Source organism: Poecilia reticulata, linkage group LG3 (genome assembly GCF_000633615.1).
Source record: "Poecilia reticulata strain Guanapo linkage group LG3, Guppy_female_1.0+MT, whole genome shotgun sequence".
Taxonomy (NCBI): domain Eukaryota; kingdom Metazoa; phylum Chordata; class Actinopteri; order Cyprinodontiformes; family Poeciliidae; genus Poecilia; species Poecilia reticulata.
The window spans coordinates 10,546,538-10,566,760 of record NC_024333.1 but is presented as its reverse complement, the minus strand read 5'-3'; the positions used below and the strand labels follow the sequence as shown (position 1 = coordinate 10,566,760).

The window sequence follows — 20,223 nt, the reverse complement described above, 5'->3', positions numbered from 1 at the left end:
TCTATCTATCTATCTATCTATCTATCTATCTATCTATCTATCTATCTATCTATCTATCTATCTATCTATCTATCTATCTATCTATCTATCTATCTTCAACAGGGGGTCAACCTATCAGGATTGGGGACCTTCACATTTTCTCTGCAGAACTTCAACACAGGACACAGGTTCTCTAAGGTCCATCATCCCATCTTCATCTTGGCAGGGAAACTATCCCAGTCTTTAGGGCTACACCAGGTCAGGTGGTTGGCCGAAGGTGAGCAAATGTGCAAAGAAAAAACAAATAGGCGGCTCTTTTTGATAAGTCACAATTAAAAATGTAATATTACATTTTGGCATAGTGTGTCTTTTGCTTAGTTTTCCCTCTGCTGTTGAACAGTGAATTTTCTCCTAGGATCAGTAGCCCTAAGAAGTCTGCCAGCCTATGGGGGTTTTTAAATGTTTCTCTGTTATAAATTCACTCGTCTTTAAAGATGCCTTTGCAGAAAAGAGCCAAGGAAATAATTGACCCCTTAGGATCATGTAGGGAAACCTCGACATTCAGGATAACTGGAGCTGGGAGATATTGCTCAAGAGGAATAATTCATTTGCAGTAACTTGATACCAGTATCTGTTTACAGTACTGTGAGGAATTATGTTCTTCCTTACAACTTTGTTCTGTTGTTGCTTTCATATTAATGTTGGTATCATTCAGAGAAATTTTAATATTGGACGAAGAACAGAGCAAACACAAAAGAAATTATGTGATTTATGGAATTTCAAGAAAGTCTCAACCAAACTTCTCTGTGAAAAGGTAATAACCCCGGTGCCATTAGTTTTTCTAGGTTTTCTCTATCTGTAGCTTGTTTCACGTTGTCACTTTTTAAAATCATTTTTTGTTGTTTTTTCTGGTACAGCACTCATCAGACCTGGTTGTTTTCCTTTCATGGATGAAATCATTTGAAAACTGCTTCTTTTTCATAAGGTTACCTTTGTCTGACATTGAAATTTGTGTGACGATACAAAGCATTCAAATGTGACAAAAAAGCAAAGGAACCTGTGAAAGGGACCCATTCCGTTTTCCCAGCACTGTACAGACTGATACAAAGCTGACAATCTTTGATTCTGTATCACATTAGCTAAACTTTTGTTTGTGTTTAGGTTCCGCCCTCTTCTTGGAAGTTGTGTTTATCTGCAAATATGTCAACAAAACACAGCTGTGTTACAGTTTGGAAAACCCCCTAAAATAGAGAAAGAAAGAAGAAGTCTTCTCATTATGAGGGCAAAGAATCTGGATACTCCCAGGATGCGATTTGATCTCCCAAGCTTTGTAGGAAATGATGCAGAAATTTAAGGGAGTTGAGTTTTGTGAAACGAATCAGACATTCTCCTTAATTAGTTTCTAAGTCGGCAGTAGCTAGTTCTTGGGCATATATTACATCACTATAGAATTAGAAGAGTACTAGCCATTGCTATGGTCATTGCCTTCCCACACCATTCCGCTCGATTCTCATCTCCCTCCAGTGTTCCGTCTGGGATGTGCCCCATTGAGCTTGATTTCTCAAGATGCATTTCATCCTGGCCAATCGGAAAAGAGAAGGAGGCGTTTTGAACAACAATGTCAAGTTTCTGTGCTGTTTTAAAATTGGGGTTTGCCCACGATGGTAGTTTGGCAACGACAACAGAAGAAGTGAGCGAAGCCATTCAAGTCCGTGCTGGCCATGCTTCCAAGTATTGAGCAATAAAAAACGGAGGAAGACAAATGTTTAAGACATTTTATTGCTGGCAGAGATAGCAAAGACGTTGTGGGCTCCTACTCCCCATGGAGTTGCTTACAGCGCACACGACTTCCAGTCAGCTTCATAGTGTAGCTTCACGATGGAGCTGGCGTGTCTCACACTTCACAACCAAATGTTAGCGATTTGGTTAAATCAGGTCCACCGTTTCCCAATATCCGAACATCCATACACTCATACAGAGTAAAGCGTTGAATAAGGGGGGTGTGTTTTTTTACCAGGCTAGAACAATGCTGACATTTATCTCTACTGTCTGACAACATAGTCTCTTAGAGTCAAAACCTTTCTTAAATCAAACCTTTGCTTTATCAAAACAGATTGTAATTTTATTGACCACTTCAACTGAAAATCGTCTGATGATTTGATGAACAATACAGTCTTACCTTGATTTGAAGTAATTCCCCAGATAGTGGAGGTTAAAAGTATGTAAATGAGAAATAGTGAAGACAAATGACAGTGAATATTTTTCAGTTGTATAATTTTTTTTTGTATTGTATTTATTAAGTAACACAGTAAATACGAAAGCAAGATGACCAGTGAATTGTCCACTTCAGCAGCACACGTGCCTGTAGTGCCTCTGAACTTCGCAGCCGTGTCGCAGCAGACGCCCTACAGTCGAGACGTCGTGGAGGGCTGCGTTAGAGAAACTCTGACGGCGCTGCACCGAGCCTTGGCATCGGAGAGGCACATATTCCTCCCCTTGAAGGGAATTGGAGTTCTGTCCTTCAGGAACAACAAGGTGACCAGTCTGCTTCGGCCAGGTTTCTGTTTCACTTGTGCAGGTTGATACAGCAGCTGTACCAAATGTGTCCTTTCTCTGCATATCTGAAAGGTTCAGATGAAGTTCAGCAGGGATTTCATTAATACAATCAGTGAGACACATCAGACGTTAAAAGATTCCAGGATGGTATTATTACATTTACAATTAGTAATGAGTTCACAGGGATATACATGCAGATTAATTGTACTTTTGTCCCTGCAGAGAGCTGGGAGCAGTGGTTCCTTGTCATCTGGTGAAGTCACTGAGCTTCAAAGGCCACAGACTGCCTGCCGCGTCTCCCTCCAAGCTATCGGCTCTCCTCAGACGGATAACAAAGGAATCGGCAAAGATGGCTCAAACGTTTTGCCATCTGGGGACCAGAGGAGCAAAAAAGGTGAAGGGGATCTTTGCTGAAAGTTCTTATGCAGTGTTGACACATCTGGAAAATTAAGGCATCTACTTTTCTAATATTTAAGGTCTGGAAAAGTATTGAAAAAATAAATAAACATTTATTTTAGTTTCATTTCCTTCAATTACTAAAAGGTAAAAAGTCTAACACTGAATGTAGTTCAAAGGGATTTTCACATTGATCTAAATTCATGTGACCTGCTTTGTCTCTCATTTCTGAATTTACATATTAAGTTAGAATTTTCTTATGTATTTTGTTTTGTTTTTGATGAACAAACTAAAGGCTCACGCGCTTAGGAATTAACAATTGTTCCACCTCCTTGGTCTCTAAATTCAGGCTGAGCTGGACGTATGTGTGTGCGGGGTTGTCACTCACAGCTGCTGTTGTGAGTGACTCAGCCTGATCACCAAATCTCACTCCCTCCGAGATATAATCAAGCATCATTTTCTTTTCTTTTTTCCTTATGTTACGCTTGACTCATCCTGGCACTAGCTCGTTTCTCTACTCTGGAAACCGTTCATGTTCTTCCTGATAGATCAAGTCATGGCTTGTGGTCTCCTCCTGGGTCTCTTTGTTCGCAGCAGAGCTTGTTCTCCTGGATGCACCTCGTGCTACTCCTGCCCTGCTTGAATTCACACTTGTCTATCGGCGGCTCACCTGCCTGTCCAACCTCCAATAAATCCAGCAGCTGTCGACAATATCGGAGGAAAAACAAGAGAACGGTCTGTTCTACGAGCACCAGCCAGGCTCAGATCAGTGGAGCGACAAACCTCCTCTCAGATTCTCGACTCCTCTAATAACTGGAATGTTAAACACTGCCGGATTGTTCGCCTCTCCCTTCAGAGTCTCTTCCCCCCTGGAAACCCGGTCCGAGAAACTCTCTGAACTTCACTGAACATTTCAATCCTGTAAAAAGTATCTTGACATGTGGCTTTTTAATTGTTGCCTGCACCAGATTCAATATCAAAACCAAATAATACAATGTGGTTCTTGAACTGTGTCCATTTTTTTTTATTACACGCTTAAGATATCAAAGCTCACAAAATGTGCTTTCAAGAATTTGTATGTTTTATGATACTCCAATCCTTATTCAACAAGTCCAAGAGTCCTAGACTTTGAAGTAAAACGAACTATGAGCTTGATTAAAGCGGACTGAACGGAGCTGGTGTGAACGCATCCTAAAAGAGAATATAACTTTGAAATGAAAAGCATGAGGGAACCCAGAACTACTTTCAGCACAACTCCATCAAAACAGTGTTTGTGCTGCAATTTTTTTCTGCTGTACTCTTTTCCTTCCTCTCAACTTTCCTCATACAGTTTAAAGAGGCTTGATCCACACGATGAGGATGAGAGACTGCTGTTGAATTTGAAGTTCAGAAGGAATAGTAAATACAGCTTCCTGGTGGTTTAAGAGACAGAAAGCAGATCTGTTTTTTGTAACGTCATTTATTAACCAATTCACTCCAGATAGGCGGTAAAATCAACAGTTCATGGTCTTATCTTCATCTGCCCTTTGGTCATAGACTTTCCTGTTCCCTTGCTTCAATTTCCTGATAAATGTGTTTTACTGACAGTGACGACATCGCTTGAGATTTTCAGGGAAGCTGGTAGTCTGTCATAGTTTTTCTTTAGTAATCTGAATTACAATCAGAACACCATTTTTGTTTTAGTTCTCAGTGAGAACCTCAAGCTGAGGATTCAGCTGTATTTCAATATGACCATTAGATACATCTAAAAACAATTAGATTATCATATCAAACATTTCAGTAATTCAGTTTAAGAAATTAGAAATGATAAGGGGTGCATTTGAAGTTGTCATTTTAAAGTTCATAGCTTACAGTTAAAGAAACCCTAAAATCCAGTTTTACTGAATATTTACAGTACATCAGACTATTCAAAATAAATTTGAATACAAAAATGTGTATGGAAAAGTATGTCACAGTTGGATACATGCACTCACTTGATCAGGGCTTCTTCTTGCCAAGTTGAGTTCAGACTCGACAAAACAGAGGATTGAATGTCTCCTCAAATCACCAGGGACTGGAAACTTCACACTGGACCTTGAGCAAGTCCTGTTCTGTGACCTTTCACTCTTCTAGAGATTTTAAAATTCAATCTTAAGCACACATTCATCAAAAAAAGATGTGTTTTTTTATGGATCAGAGACTGCAATAATTATGTCCTGGAAGCATCTGTGATGACTCTGACTTTAGCTTCAGTCCACAACTTGTAAATGTTCCCCAACATGTTCCCACGTCGTGGCTTAGATTCAGTCTTTAGAACAACATAATTAATAGCTTCCATCGTGAAACCAAGATAGTTAGCGGAGCCTTAAAGCAGTGAAGCCACTCAGAGTGTTGTGTTTCTTTGCAGAGGTTCCCCAACAAAGAGAGTCTAAATCCAATCAGTCACTGCAGATGAAAGCTGTTGGCCTGACTGAGGAACTGAATCCAATCCCCCCTGCGGTGCCCACAAGCAGGTAGTCGACACACACGTGGATGAAAACACACACAGAGACTTCATATGGCGGGTCAGTTTTCAGCGCTCTGAATAAGCAGGTTAATCAGGGAGAGCTGAGAGCTTCATGGGGGTCACAGATTAATGTCACTGCCTCTTTAACAGCTCCAGACGCCATAAATGATGTAGAGCGGACAGATTCTCCTCTGTTCGCACCTCCTTTCACTTCAGGCTTCTGCTTGGACAAGCACACCTGGACCTTTATAATGCAAATGGTACATAAAAAGCAATGTTTGGAACAAATGTTAACACAAGAACAGTGAGTTAATCTAGGAATGTCTGAAAGTAAATCCAGAGAACTCTCTGAATCATGCTTGACCTATTCGTGCGTTTCAGGAAAGAAACACAATTTGAAGCGCATGTGTACTGTAAGCAAACACCGAAACCTCTCCATGGTTCACCTGAGAAAACATGAAGCAGTTTCAAACCTTGAAGTTTTGTGTAAAATTTACTTTTTTGGGGCTTTACATTATGTTAGGATGTTATTCCCTCATCAAAAAATAAAAATAAAATTACCTGGAGTGTTGCCTTGAATCTTTCATGCATGTTTAAGAAAAAAATGGTCCTATTGTCATCTGTAGAAATACACCGCTTGGTCAGAAACAACCAATCAGAGCCAGAAAGAAGGACTTGGTGCTATTATCCATCCATCCATCCATTTTCTTTACACCCTTGTCCCTCAGTGGGGTCGGGAGGGTTGCTGGTGCCCATCTCCAGCTGACGTTCCGGGCGAGAGGCGGGGTACACCCTGGACAAGTCGCCAGTCTGTCGCAGGGCAACACAGAGACACACAGGACAAACAACCATGCACACACACACTCACACCTAGGGGCAATTTAGACTGACCAATTAACCTGACAGTCATGTTTTTGGACTGTGGGAGGCAGTGGCGCAAAAAGTGGGTATGCAGGGTATGCAACGCATAGGGGCGCAGCATCAGAGGGGGCGCCAAAACCCCTTCTGGAGGGGGCGGCCTAAGATCCTTTTTAATGTGTTTCATGCTATTGATAGAAATGCGTTGAGGATAAGCAACTGTCTTTTCTTTTATTTCAAACATCATGTTGGTCTTTCTGATGTGTGCAGCAGTCTGCTTCTACTCTCATTCCCACTGTTCCCAGTGTGATACATGGAGAACTTCCCAAACTGGACCAGCATCTCAAAAATGTCAACTGCTCTGGTCAGATCCCTGCTGAAAGGGTAAGTTTTTAAAGTTTTTTTTCTGAATCATCATTGATGAGTCATGGATACCACTACTTTTTCCATTGATGCAATTGGTAATTGATCACTGCTGACTCATTATTTATTTAGTATCTGCATTGATATCTTTAAAATCTACAGTTGTGAGTGTTTTCCACTTTAATCATAGTTTTAATTTACTAAGGCTAAGTTCAGTTTATAGTTCCTCTAGCAGCAGTGATATTCCTCCTGAGTGAGCATGTTGCGACAATCAGAAAGAACTTCCTCACAACAAGAAAACTCCTCCAACAGCCTATGTGCATCCCTAAATTTACACAAATATTTAAAGGGTCAATATTATTTGAAATCTACTTTTTGAGCTTTACATCATGCAATAATGTTATTCTCTCATCAAAAACGTACCTGGAGTGTTACTTTGATTCTTTCAGGCATGTTAAACAAATCCTTTAATCTCCCATGGCATCCGTTCAGCTGTGCAAAACGCCCGAGTGGACCTAGCTCCGCCTTCAAGGCAAAGCTCCTCCCTGTAGCTGTAATTTCCAAGCTACTAATGCTTCAGCATTACAGGGCAGCCCTCCCCCGCCACTTGGATCTACTGCTTGTGGCCATGTTGACGTTTTTTATAGAGATTAGAGGTCAGGAGGAGAGCGTGGGCTCTGCGATTTGCTGAATGTGGTGGTTTGAGCAGGGAACATTTCTTGCTCTGTAAAACATTCAAAATTCTTGACATGTTATAACCACTCCTAATACAAAGCAGAATCAAATAAATTTTACATAGAATGATTGGAGTAGCTGTGACTTAAGCTGGTAACCAGTGTCACTAACCCTTGTGTTTACAAATGGGGTTCAACCGACCCCACACCCGTATCACTTGTATCATTTACCTCAGTCCTCGCACGCACAAGGGCTAAGAGCAGGGTTCACACTGTGTGACTGTCAGCAGTTTTTTTTCCCCTAAATCTTCTGTCATTGTCGGGAAAGCTTTGGTTGTGAGATGGATTGAGTCGTTCAGACAGCCCCACCCATCACCGACTTGCTATCGTTACATATAAAGTTGATCAATGGGAAATACCAAGCATGGTTTAGCTTGACAACATGACTGTTACTGCAACTCATTTGTCACCATTGTCCCTTTTTTCTAGGTTATGACCTGACCAAATGAAAACAACAGTGATGATGTGTAATTTGTATACTTACTGTTGGACTGGTATTTTTTTTTGTTGGATCATTCTGACAAGATTCCACTGAAGCAACCGACTGTGGACTCATTGTGTCTCACACACCCAACATATTATGTAATGTAGAGTACGCAGACTGTGAGAGGCTCAAGTCCTGTTGGGCTTTTTTGGCACAATGCTCGGCAGGCTAAGAATACAGCTACTGTTGCTCTGTGCCTCAAAGAAAAATAACTTTCCAACTCTCTCTGTAGGAGCTGTGCTACTTGTGCATACAGCGGGCTCTGAGGAACGTTCCAGAGAACAGACGGGAGCGACAAGACGCAGAGGAGAAAGCTCACGGAAACCTTTTACTGCTTAAAGAACAGCTGAGAGATGAGCAGGAGATGGAGCAAGAGCTGGTGTGTGCCAGTGTACATCTGGAACACATCAGTTTATTTGTATTTAGAGTTTAATTACAAAAGGCTACACGTGAGGTGAAAGTGTGCTGTGCAAGTCTGAAAAAATGTGAATATGACTTAAAAAAAATAATAAAATCCCCTAAGTTTCCTAAAATGTCTTCCTTTAGTTGGAAAACAACTGTCATTCATCTTCATAACCTCATTCTTTTTAATGTTTTTGAATTCCTTTCTTGGAAAATCCTCTCCACATATCAGGGTGAGTTGTTTAATGGAAAAGCAAACTTTACCAGCAAACTTCGGGAGTTTCTGACTGATGATAGGAGTTCCCAGATAGAGTCCAGGGTCAATAAACAAAAGAAATGACCAGGAAACAGAGGGGTGGTTCATCCAGAAAAGGACACATAGCTGCTGGATCATGTGGTGGTGATTTACCAGAAAAGTTTCTCTACCAATAATGACCTTTTCCGATTCCAGAAACAAAAGGTCCAACAAAAGGTCAGAAATGAGGGTAACTCCAGCCATGGATCTAACACTGAATTAGAGGAAATGAACCTCACTCGCATATCTCAGTTTACTAATTAAAAAAAAATACTCTGTAGATAAAAAATGTATTATAGTGATTTACTTAAGTGCTCTACACTGGCTGAGACGCAGCTGAACAAAGCAGCACGTGTTGTGTGATTTATTGATGTCACCTGTCCTCATTTTTCCAGCGAAGATAAAATCTGCTCCCCACAACAATAGCCACAAACTCTTTGTTACGCCAAAGAGTTTGTCGTGAAGGTTCCCCATTTCTGTGAAAGACAAATCACTTTGTCAGCCATATAATGCCCGTATGGAGATGAATGACCATTGCCCAGAACTAATGTGTATCTCAAAACTAGAACAAGCCCAGTATTGGTAAGATGACCTCTGTGTAAAAGGAAACAACCACTACAACAAATTACATTTCTGTATCCAAAAGAGTACGTTTAATTACGCTGATTTATGTAAAACTGAAAAAAAAAAAACCTGAAGACAAACTTCAGTTTTGCCTGAAGTTTATGTTTATATGAATATGTTTTGTCTTCAGGCAAAACTGACTGAGAGGCATGAGCAGGCAAAGAAGGTGGCTGCGTTCAACTTGCACATGTCAAGGCAGGAGAAGAGCTCCCGTTTCGACTGTCCTGTGAGTACACGTAAAACCGACAACCTTTACACATCCTTTTTATTGTACTGTGTGATGGCAACTGTGGTTACTGCGGTGGCAACGTGTCGGAGAGCGGTTTGCATCAGAGCGTTGGTTTGTGGGAGTTTGTTAAAGTGTTTTGATTGCTCGTCTAGTTGCTGCTCGGCGACTGATAGTGGTTGCTCCTGGTCACAAGCGTCAGTTTAATGTTTTGACCACGATAGAAAGCAGTTTTACTTTTAGCAGGAAGCGTGGGCACTTCTGAAAGAACTGTGGTAAAGTGGATGGAAAACATGACACAAGTAAGCACAGCAACTTTCCTGTAGTTCACTGACCTCTGAAGACATTTTAATGTATCTGGTTATATGTCTGATCCATGACTCATCCTCACATGCTAATGTTGTTGAGTTCTTCCAGGTTCTGTGCTTGAAATGAAGCTCTTTCAAGTCTTTGCTTGGAAACTTAAGTGAACTTTATGTCCAAGTCACAGACTCCTCCAGACTGCTTGGCATGGAATGAATTTGCTATAATGTTTTGCCTCATTCTCATCCATAAAAAATGGTCAAAATCAGACATTGGCAAAATCCTGCACACTGATGAGAGGAATGCAGACATTTTTCCACTGCATGTCTCTCCATTGGACTACTTTAACTGATCACATGTGAGCTTTAACGGTTAACAGATGAACTGGTCTTACTGGTACTGAATATTGACTTTTCACTGGAGGATCTGCAGTGCAGGAAGTCCTCATTCCATGCCAGCGCAAATGAATCGGTGTTCTTTCCTAACACACAACAGAATCCTTCAGATATTTCTTGTTCACGTCAGAATAATTTGCACAAGACTAACTTAAGGAAAATATGACGTCTTTTTTTATTGCCGTGTCTCCTCCGGGTTGTGCTTAGAGATCATTCGTATTCCCGGCTCGACCGGTCACTCCCCCGAAGAGGATACAGCAGCATCGTTACAGGAGTGATCTACGGAGCCAGATGGAAAGGAGGCAGCAACTCGTGGCTCAGGACCAGCAGTATCGCCTTCTTACAGAGCGACTTGACCAGATGCAGCTGATACAGGAGTGAGTTACTGAGCAGCAAGTCAGATATCTGGATTTTATGTGTTTTGCAACCTGTGTGTGTATGTGTGTGTCCATATGTTTTAATTTCAGGATAGCTTTGCAGAGGGCTCAGCAGCTCCAGAAGAAACTGGAGAAAACCAAGCATTACAGGAAGGCTCTGGACACTCAGGCTAGGAAACACAAAACCATCTCCAACTATTAATATTTCTTTCATTTACTTGGAAAGACTTATCTGCGTGCCCTTCCTGTTTCTGGAAGTGATAATAGCAAGTAAATCGAGGTTATTAGTTGACATTATGGGTGAATGTAATTTTTTTAATGCGCTTCACCAATGTTCATCCACAACCTCCTCAAACGTAGCTCAACATAAATTTATGAAGCATTTGCAACCAAAATGTTTTGCTGATTTGTTGATTCCCTTTTAGGTGGAGGACAAGATGTTCACATCATGTTCTGAGCGTCCGCCTGACAAACCAAGACTAACTCGCTGCGAAACAGCAATTAGGAGGGCTGAGAGCCGAAAGAGAGCACAAAAGGTTTCCGACCTTTTGATTTTTTTTATTTTTAGCTATTGATTCTTTTCTTAAGGGCCTGGGTATTCATCAGAACGGCTCTTTTAGACCTGTGTTTTGTACGCTTGCAGCTCTTTCAGGCGAATTTCGGCGTTGCCACTCAGAGAAAGACGGAGGAGATGCAGAATCGGCGACTACAGCTGGAAACAGAAAAGGAAATGCTAAAACACACTAAAACAGAGTGAGGGCATAAAATCTGATCCCAGACAGACATGCAAGGGAAAAAAAGTGTGCACCTAAAATGTGCTCTCCCACCCTCCGGACAGGTTAATGCGGGACACCACCAATCATTTTGAAAAGAAGCGTGCCATCCGAAAATCGCTGGAGGACGATTGGAGTCGAAGTGTCGAGCTCAAACATAGGCGAGAGGATGAGGAGAGGCGCTTCCTGAGGTGTGTTGTTGAAAGACACCCAGAAACATCCTGAAGCAGATAGAAATATGAATCTGGGTCCCTCAATTTAATTTCTGAAATTTGTGGAAACAAAGCAATAAACTAGATTGGTATTCAACAGCGCACGATAAAAACCATGGGAAATGAAAGGGAGGATGCAGGTGATTCCTGAGCTTAGATTCTTCATCTTCCGTGGAAGGATTGTAAATCACTTTTCCATATCTTTTTTTTTTCCGTTTCAAAATATAATTGAATTCGTTTCCAAACATGTTCCCCTTCTCTGCCTTCCATGCCTCCCTGATTACAGGTCAACTGGAAAACTCCTGGTAGACAAACTCGAAGAATGCCAACGCTGCTGGAGGTGTAAAAAGAGGACCACCAACTGTGGAGAAACCAACATATGGAAGGACTCCCGTTACCTTTCGGGTTCACAGTTTATGATCTGAAGCAGAACGACGTTACAAGGAAAACACTAGCAAATTGAACAAGTCGTTGCTGCATTGCAGCCCAGTGTAGTATGCACTATTTTACCTATTCTTGGTCACTCTTTCACAATTATAATGCGCGATTCGTATCTGCTCTGTGTGTTATTTGGTTGTTGTTTTTTTGTCGTTTTAGACTGGAAACTTTTTTCAGAGCTCCATAATAAGTGTTTCTACGGGATAAGTTTGAAATAGGATTTGACTATTGTGAGCTTAATTTCATTGCTGTGCATTTATTATCATTAAATTAAAGAAGCAAATCTGGGATGATGTGAGCCTTGTCAGAGAGAATCTGTACAAAACAGGCGACTTGTAGTTAGAAAGATTTGAAGTGGTGTGGAAATACCCCTACATACACTGCAGAATTTAAATGAAGCTTAATTAGTACTTAGGAACCTCTTGAAAAACAGTTTCCCTCAGTATCCCCTACTCTAACCAGCTGCAACCTGAACAGGATTACTGCATATTTTCTGCTGCAGTTACTGTGAAATGAGTGCAACACCCCCCTGCTTTGCAGTATTTATTCTACTTGAAAGCTTTTCTGGGACCACCTGCGAGTTTCTCAGACACCACAACAAAAGTGAGCCAGCAGAAACCCAGTGTGGAAGATCACTTTCCATTCTACAAAGAGTGGGGATTTTTCTTTTGACTTAAAAGATGGGAAATGGCAAAACAGACAAAAAAAAGACAACTGGGCCTTTACAGTATCTCAACAAAACCATTGTGTTTGCTCTACATGTCCAGGCTTTCTACATGGAAGTGAAAAACACGATGAAATAACAGATTACAGATAAAAACAGCAAGAAAAAAACACTTTTCCCCCAAACTCACCAGCTTTATCTGCCATTCTGTTTCACTTCAGGATATGCTCTTTTTTTATAAATACAAATATTACATTATTATTATGTATTATTACATTATGCCCCATACATTGGGTTCACGTAATATTAGTTTTACATTAGTGGTAACTAATTACGGAGGGCCCCGAGCTACATTGCCCTCTTTATATGTGGGAACCCTTTTAGAAAGCTGTCTGCACCGTCTCTAGGATCACAAATAGAAATTCAGTAATATCTAAAGCTGAACTGCGCCTTTCTTAGTTGAGCTGAACCCCAATGCCACGCCTGTAACCCACACTATGCTCCGTAATTGCTCAGTGAAAGTCATAAACTGCACTAAATAGACAAACCCGTTTCAAATAACGCCTTAGGGAGGAGACTTCAACCAGACAGACTGCACATATTGGTAAAAGTGCTGCAGCAAAAACAGAAAAACAACAAAAATGACCAAACACATATTCTCAGAGGAGCTTTATTTGAACCTGTTAATTAATCGTTCCAAAAGTGTCAGTGTGATTAATTGTTAGCGTAAGCAGGGGCGGCCCTACCCTGTTTGATGCCCCGTGCGAATAACCTGCTTTAAATTATTTTTTCCTATTTTAGTTTTAGATAAACATTTCATGATGTTTCATATCACAATCAGAAAACCAAGTTAATTTTTTTAAAGTTAGAGTTAAAAATACTCAGGTTTTTTTTGTTTGTTTTATTGTTTATTTTTATTTTTTTGCTATATTATGGTCGCAAGATGGTTGGATGCCTCCCTGGTGAAGTGTACCAGACACGTTGCACCAGGTGGAGACTGAAGACGGGATACTTTAGGGTATTTCCACACTATTTGACATGTTTTGAGCAAAACCTGACAAAGATCGTTTGTCAACTTGTGCATACTTGTGGAAAAGGGCTGTTATTTCATCCTTCACCAATTTGTGAACCAGTGTAACACAGACTGTGTCCATTGGTTTCTAAACCCTGTTCTGCTATTTTTTGCTCAAGCATACCACATTTTACCACAGAACGACTGCTTAGGGTTATGAGAGGCTAAGATGTATGTCATTGTTCAGCACCATAAAATGTGTTCCCTTTGGTTCAAAACAGTTGACAGTTCCTTTAGTGAAATATAGACAGCTTTTCTTTTTCTTTCAGGCTCTCTGTGTTTGCATGTCTCACTGCTTTCTGTTTCCAAGAACAGGGAGAAGTCAATTTGAATTCACTGGCAGCCAGATGGTGCTTGACTTTATTATAGTAACTATCCAAACATCCGTTTAAAGATCCTGACGGTCTCACCCTCCCCACAAACCATCCTGAAATGACCAGAAGAGGAACCCGAATAAACAATCTGTGACGTGCAAACAAGATGCTTTCCTAAATGTCAGAGTCCAGTCACTGTTAGAGAGAAACTATAATATAACTGTTGTGTGAGTCAACATCCTGCAGGGTTTACAGTGGAAAAAAACACCAACAAAAACATTTAATTATAAATGTTCGCATCAGTTTACCACAACATATAAAGGTCTTTTATAATTTTAGTGTCTCATAAGTCTTCTATATATTGAACATCATCAAAAACTAAAAGAAGTTTCATAAAACAAAAAACAGTTTCAAAAATTATATTATTGATAAGTTGGAGTCTTCATTTCAAAAGCCCCAGTAGAGGCAGTGCTGGGGATAGAAGAAGACAACTTGTGCTTTAGCTAGAAAGTTCAGATGCAAACAAGCAGATATAGATGAACATGTTCAATTTCATCACTTGCGTCAAAGACTGCAGACTAAATAGTTACAGTAAAGGTTCCTTGTATTTCTCTTGATTTTAAACTTTGTTTGCATACACAAATGTGACAGTTTCACAGATATTATCTCGATTAACATCCCCTACTTGATATATACGTTGTAATATGATGTCTTAGCGTTTGCAGCTCTTCTGGGATCATTTTTCACTGGGGCTAGTGGTAAAAATTCCATTTCATAAGTTTTTCATTGGGGCTAGCGGTTTGTGGGAAGCTTTGATGATTCTTCTGGAAGTGAATATGTGAGGTCAGACACTGATGTTGGACGAGAAAGTCTAGCTAGTCTAAAGGTCTTCTACCAGTTTGAGGACAAGATGTTCCACACCAAACTCACCTACGAGTAGCTTTACCACACCATACTGTTCATTCTCCTTGAATAATGTTAATATGGAGTATCGCTACTCTTACTTGAGTAAAATTTCGGGACACTACCCACTGTGAAGAAATGAAGAACAGGCATATTTTATCAAAAAACACAAGACACAGACACAAACCTACAGTTTATGCTAAAGTGGAACGTTTTTGTAAACCAGTTTCGAAATTCCAACATTATTTTCTACCTGCTAATCTTGAGATCATGTTAACAGTAAGAAGTATAAATTATAACTAGAAGTACTTTACTTCGTTCTAACATTAACAATTGTGTCAATTTCATAAGTTTTGTATTTAAAAAAATTATAGTTTTTTTTTCACCTGAATTTATTATTTTGCAATAATGTTATTTGTATTTTTTTTGGTGTCGTTTTTTTTTTTAAATGTATGACATTTTAAAATATTCAAATTATATAAATCATAACTTCAGTACAGAAACTTATATAGCAGTAAAAAATATTTCTGATTAAGCATCTTTACAGAAAATAATAAATAACAGTATAATAGTTGAAGTCAGACAATGGATCCTTTAATGTCTGATTGTAAATTTATATCAATGCTTTCCAGCTGACAAGTACAAGCCATTAACCTGCCTGTCATCAGCTGCACATTTGATAAGAGTGAATGATGATCACTGTGAGAAAATACATTTATTATCAAAGGGAGATCTGTTTTTTTTTTTTTTTATCATATCTGAAAAGTAAAAGCTGCAGGGTCAGCCAAGTCTAAAGTTTTTCATGTGATCTCATGCACACACACGCAGAAGTCAGGCGGTCTGTGTGAGTGCATTTCACAAAACACACATACAAGCATAGTATTGCAAAAATGTAATTTCCTTAAAAACATCCACATCAGCAAGTTTTCCTGCAACCTCCACCTTTCCTTTTCCTACATGGATAAGAATGTGGATCCTTATGCATCACGTGTATAAAAGGCAGCACACAACCGAGTGGATTTCACCTGAGGGGATTTGCTCTTTGAGTCCAGTGCCGGTTTTGATTTGGTTCACTCAGTGTTGACTTCTTCTTACTGGACACACGTTTCGCCCCCTCTAACTTTACCGCTTTCATCCTTTTCTCTCTCTGACCTTTTACAGGAACAGTGTCACCGTCTCTTTTCCTACTTTTCTTCTTTTTAATGTGATTAATCTCTTTCTTGAAAACCCATTTTTGTCCTCCACATATCTGTATAATTGTGCTCCCCTCATTGTTTTTTTCTAAATACAGCCCCCGGTGCTCAGCTGAAGCATGAAAACAGGCCTGCAGCTGGCAGCAAACACTAGGAGGACAGCATGGACGTGCCAAAGTGGAGACATCTGTGGTTTGAGGCATTGGGGAGTTTATTTTCAACACAGAATGTCTCTCTTAAATTGAGCACAAACCTACTCTGAACAGAAGAAAATGCGAATTAGGTGGAGGATACATCTCATCCAATGTGCTGCTGACAAAATGTAAACAGTGTGGGCATTGAGATGAAGGGTGATTTATTTTATTGTTTTTTTTGCTATGACGTAGGTAAATATTTCCAGTTTAGTTTTGCTGACGGTTTGTGCATATTTGTGTGTTTCTCCTAACTCTGCACCCTCTCGCTTTTGCTCTCCATCTCTCATGCCTAGTTATGGTCAAAATATGACTGCATGGTCTCCCACTGCTCAGCCAGTGGGCATTAAAAGGAAATGAGAAAGCGAAAGGCTGACTGAGAAAAAAGGGGACAAAGAAAAATAATAACTTGCCTAAAGACATCTGTCACATAACTGGTTCGATCTGTTGATATTTCACAATGTTTCCCAAACCAAACAACACTATCCTTTTGCAATTCAGCTACTCCCCTGACTTTAAACTGTAAATAAAGGAAAAGATTTTCACCAATCAACAAAATTTATCACAAAATAAATCCTGTAAATGTTTCTCCTTTTTGAAATGCCTGAACGCGACTCAAGAAGCTTCAAAAATGTGTTTCTACGCCACCACAGGGCATTTAGCAGAGTTATATCCGCTCAGAAAGAGCAACCTAGTAGCCATAAGACGAAGAGTGAATGAAATGCTTAACTGGAAATGAGTTTGGAAAATGCTGTGCTGGACTGAGTTACCAAACTCAACGGTTCTTCCATTCTGCAGGCACTTTTATTCTTTTCTTCACAACTCATTGCAGGAAGAGAAATGGTGAGTTGAGTTCCTTTTCCCGTAGGGATATTACAGCGGTCATGTGGAAATGTCAGTAAAAATACAACAACCAAAAGCTGATGTTTTGCTATATATCTGTGGAGGCTCTCTTCTTTATAATTGACTGGCTAGGAAGAGATTAATTAAGAGTCATTAAGATGACTCACTAGTTGTTAAAAAGTTTGTTCAGGACTCTTGCACTAAAGGTTGTGGACGGGACAGCTCACTGTTAGCAAATTTGACACATTAGAGAGACGACCGATTTACCAGATGCTAGGAAATCTAATGTCACATCTAGTTAAAACTAGATCAGCTATATTTGACTGTTTTGTATCATAATTTTCATTTAATCTGGATATTAATTGGATTTGAATCCAACTATGTAGCTGAATTATTTTTGGAATCAAATTGGCCTGTAGTGGGTTTTTTTTATGATGAATTGGACTGATACACCATGTACGGTGAATGGAGATGAAAACAATTGTAAACCTGCATTACATAAAACTCTTGTCTTGACATGAAGGATTCATTGGCTGAGGACCAAATCCTTTTGTGATTTCCATGTTCACCCTGTGCATGCGTCAGTTTGTTTATGGAAAAATGAATTTGTGCAATATTTGACCTTTCGGTTGTCCTTATATGAGATCCGACTCATCTCACACTCATCAGTTGAGTCATATGTTTACCGTTAAAGACTAAATTACCTTTTCAAAAAAAAGGTAATTTAGTATTTCAGTTTACCTGTCGCCAATGTGTTTGCTATAGAACGACTACTTCTGTTATGGCGCATGCTGTTCAGACTTGTCTGCTGCTAAGAGGAGGCAAAAGAATTTCTCTGTATACAGAGATATCAGTTTTTTTTAAATTAAAATGTAAAAAATAAGCTTAAAAGCCATTGCATGAAGGTGTTTTCACAAGCACTTGTTTTAAGTGTGATATTAGTCAATTTACACAAATGTCGAATGAATATGACCAACTTATTCTGCACAGTAAAGTTACTTTTTTCCAGTTATTACATTTTGGTACAGTATTTGAAATCTTTGCAGTTTATCAGCTCATGCAGACTTTAGCGAATGCAATTTGGCATTGACTGAGAACTTTCAGATTGAATAAAGTATTTTTTGTCATAAACATCTCTGACTGTGTTACAGCTCAGACTAGGACACACAGAGAGTTACAGGGACACGTACAAGCAACCTGAAGGCTTCAACTGAGGTTCTGCAGCTCTAGTGCAACACCCAGTGGTGTCTTGAGGATGTGTACACAAATTTATTAGGTCCTTTGTGATCACGCAAAGACTTTCTCATCGAAGACTCATTCATTCACTCATCACCACTTGCGTATAGGACAATCTAAACAGCAAGAAGGTATAAGTGGTAATGCTTTAGAGGTCTTATCACAGGAGGAAATATTCACATTGCAGTACTTTTTGCAGAATAATGTAAACTATCTCACAGTGCTTAATCTCTCCTTCACACAAACGTACACAGCTGTATTTCAGGCCTCGCCCCATGTCATCACCTGTTAATCAGACGCAGCCCATGCTCTCCGATCTCTTTGCACGTGTTATGTATGCTGTGATAGCTGACTGTTTGCTATATTGTGAAATAACAGATTAAACTCAGTCTGGCTCATGATGCCGAGAGGAGCCTCAAAGGATTTCAGCAAATCCACTGTAAACGTATTGCAGCGTGACTAATTACGTTTGATGTCAGTCCGATTTGGTCATCCAGTAGGAATTAGTGCATAAAACAAGTATAATTGATCCTGTTAATTGTTGGCTGTTAATGAGTGGTGAACTGATAGATATGAACAGCTGGAAACAGATGGAAAGAAAAACAGATAAAAACCCTGAGAGCCTTCCAAAACCAGGAGGTGAGGCCCATCATGTGCTGGGATGCTTTCCAGAACTTAGACTTTATAACCAGATGAAAACACTCCGATTTCTGGGAACAATTTTCACAGCATGGAAATGCAACTTTTGGAGTAAGTGAATAAGATCAACTTGAAAGCTGATTCGGCTAAAAGGCTTGACATGAAAATGTCCTCTGTGATGTTTGAATACGAACCTGTAAACAATATTTACATTTGGTGACTTGCTTTGACCCCCCCAAAAATATTTCAGCCTTAGTTTATGTTCATTTTTTATGTAAAGTTGAACATTGGCTCATTTTTCAGAGTCCAAAACACATTTCCTTCTGTGCTAATGATATGAACAATTCCCTCCCAATAAGCATGATGCAGTTAAAGTGTTGGGAAGGTTGAAGTTGAAAGCATGCACAACCTTCAAGCTAACCCGGTAAAAAACATTCCTTATCCTACGCTATTTGCTTTGTACAGAGGATCTGGGCTCTCGGCTAGTGAGAAACGAATGATTCCAGGTGGCATGGACTCCAGTGAGGTTTTAAATTTTACCCAGTTGTTAGCTTTTGCCCGTGACGTATGTAATGCGCTATGAAGCTTACCAGAAATTACCTGCCCTATAAACAACTGTCGTCCACTGCGGAGAGAGAAATGCTGAGCCAAATGAGACAGTTGTTGGCGTTAATTCAAAATTTGTAAGAGTGGCCAACATGGACTGAACGGCCTCGCTCACTTCCTGTGCCGTCATTGCTAAAACTACAAACAGACTACAATTTAAAAACAGAGCAGAAAATCACCATTATTCACAACTTCTCTTTCTGTTTACTGATTAGCCTAGAAAATCTAACAGAGATAATCCAAGCAAAGGGGAGAAAACCCAGACTGTGCTGAAAGTGATTTTTTTTAACAGGAAGGCAATAGCCAGGCTGCCTTCAAGGTTGATTTCAGCACAAAAAGATGATCTTCAAATATCAGTGACCTCACATGTAGAGGAAATGCAACTTTCACTTAAATAAGAACTACTGTACTAATGGTGTCTTAATTTAAACACTCTTTTGCACTGGATTACTTTGACTGCATTTGTTATTTTTCAGAAATTATCATCTTTAGAAAATGAACTTTGAGGCCTTGGCTGACTTCACAAACTAAGTTTAAAAGTTGGAGTAAGCTGTTCAACTTCATCTTAAAGATAAAAAAAATCTGAATAGGATATGGTACATCATGTTAGTATTATGTTATCATAAACTAATCCAAAGTTCCCAGGTAGAGTAAAAACTGAA

The 20,223-nt window shown here is 39.7% G+C and overlaps 1 protein-coding gene across 1 annotated transcript; it reads left to right on the top strand.

Moving 5' to 3' along the window:
- The first annotated feature begins 99 nt into the window (after window positions 1-99).
- Window positions 100-13,377, top strand: LOC103462300 (coiled-coil domain-containing protein 81). The gene is made up of 14 exons (XM_017303836.1): window positions 100-256; window positions 2,333-2,514; window positions 2,608-2,682; window positions 2,758-2,929; window positions 5,318-5,423; window positions 6,580-6,658; window positions 8,088-8,234; window positions 9,307-9,402; window positions 10,308-10,477; window positions 10,568-10,646; window positions 10,903-11,013; window positions 11,121-11,230; window positions 11,316-11,441; window positions 11,749-13,377. Exons 3-14 carry the CDS (start codon window positions 2,614-2,616, stop codon window positions 11,885-11,887), a joined length of 1,404 nt encoding a protein of 467 aa, XP_017159325.1. The 5' UTR covers window positions 100-256; window positions 2,333-2,514; window positions 2,608-2,613; the 3' UTR covers window positions 11,888-13,377.
- Window positions 13,378-20,223: the final 6,846 nt, after the last annotated feature.

Coding starts and splice junctions, on each gene's coding strand:
- LOC103462300 (XM_017303836.1), top strand. CDS start 2,614: ATGAAGTTCAGCAGGGATTTCATTAATACAATCAGTGAGACACATCAG. Junction 9,403..10,307: donor GCTCCCGTTTCGACTGTCCT/GTGAGTACACGT, acceptor GGTTGTGCTTAG/AGATCATTCGTATTCCCGGC. Junction 11,231..11,315: donor CTAAAACACACTAAAACAGA/GTGAGGGCATAA, acceptor CCCTCCGGACAG/GTTAATGCGGGACACCACCA.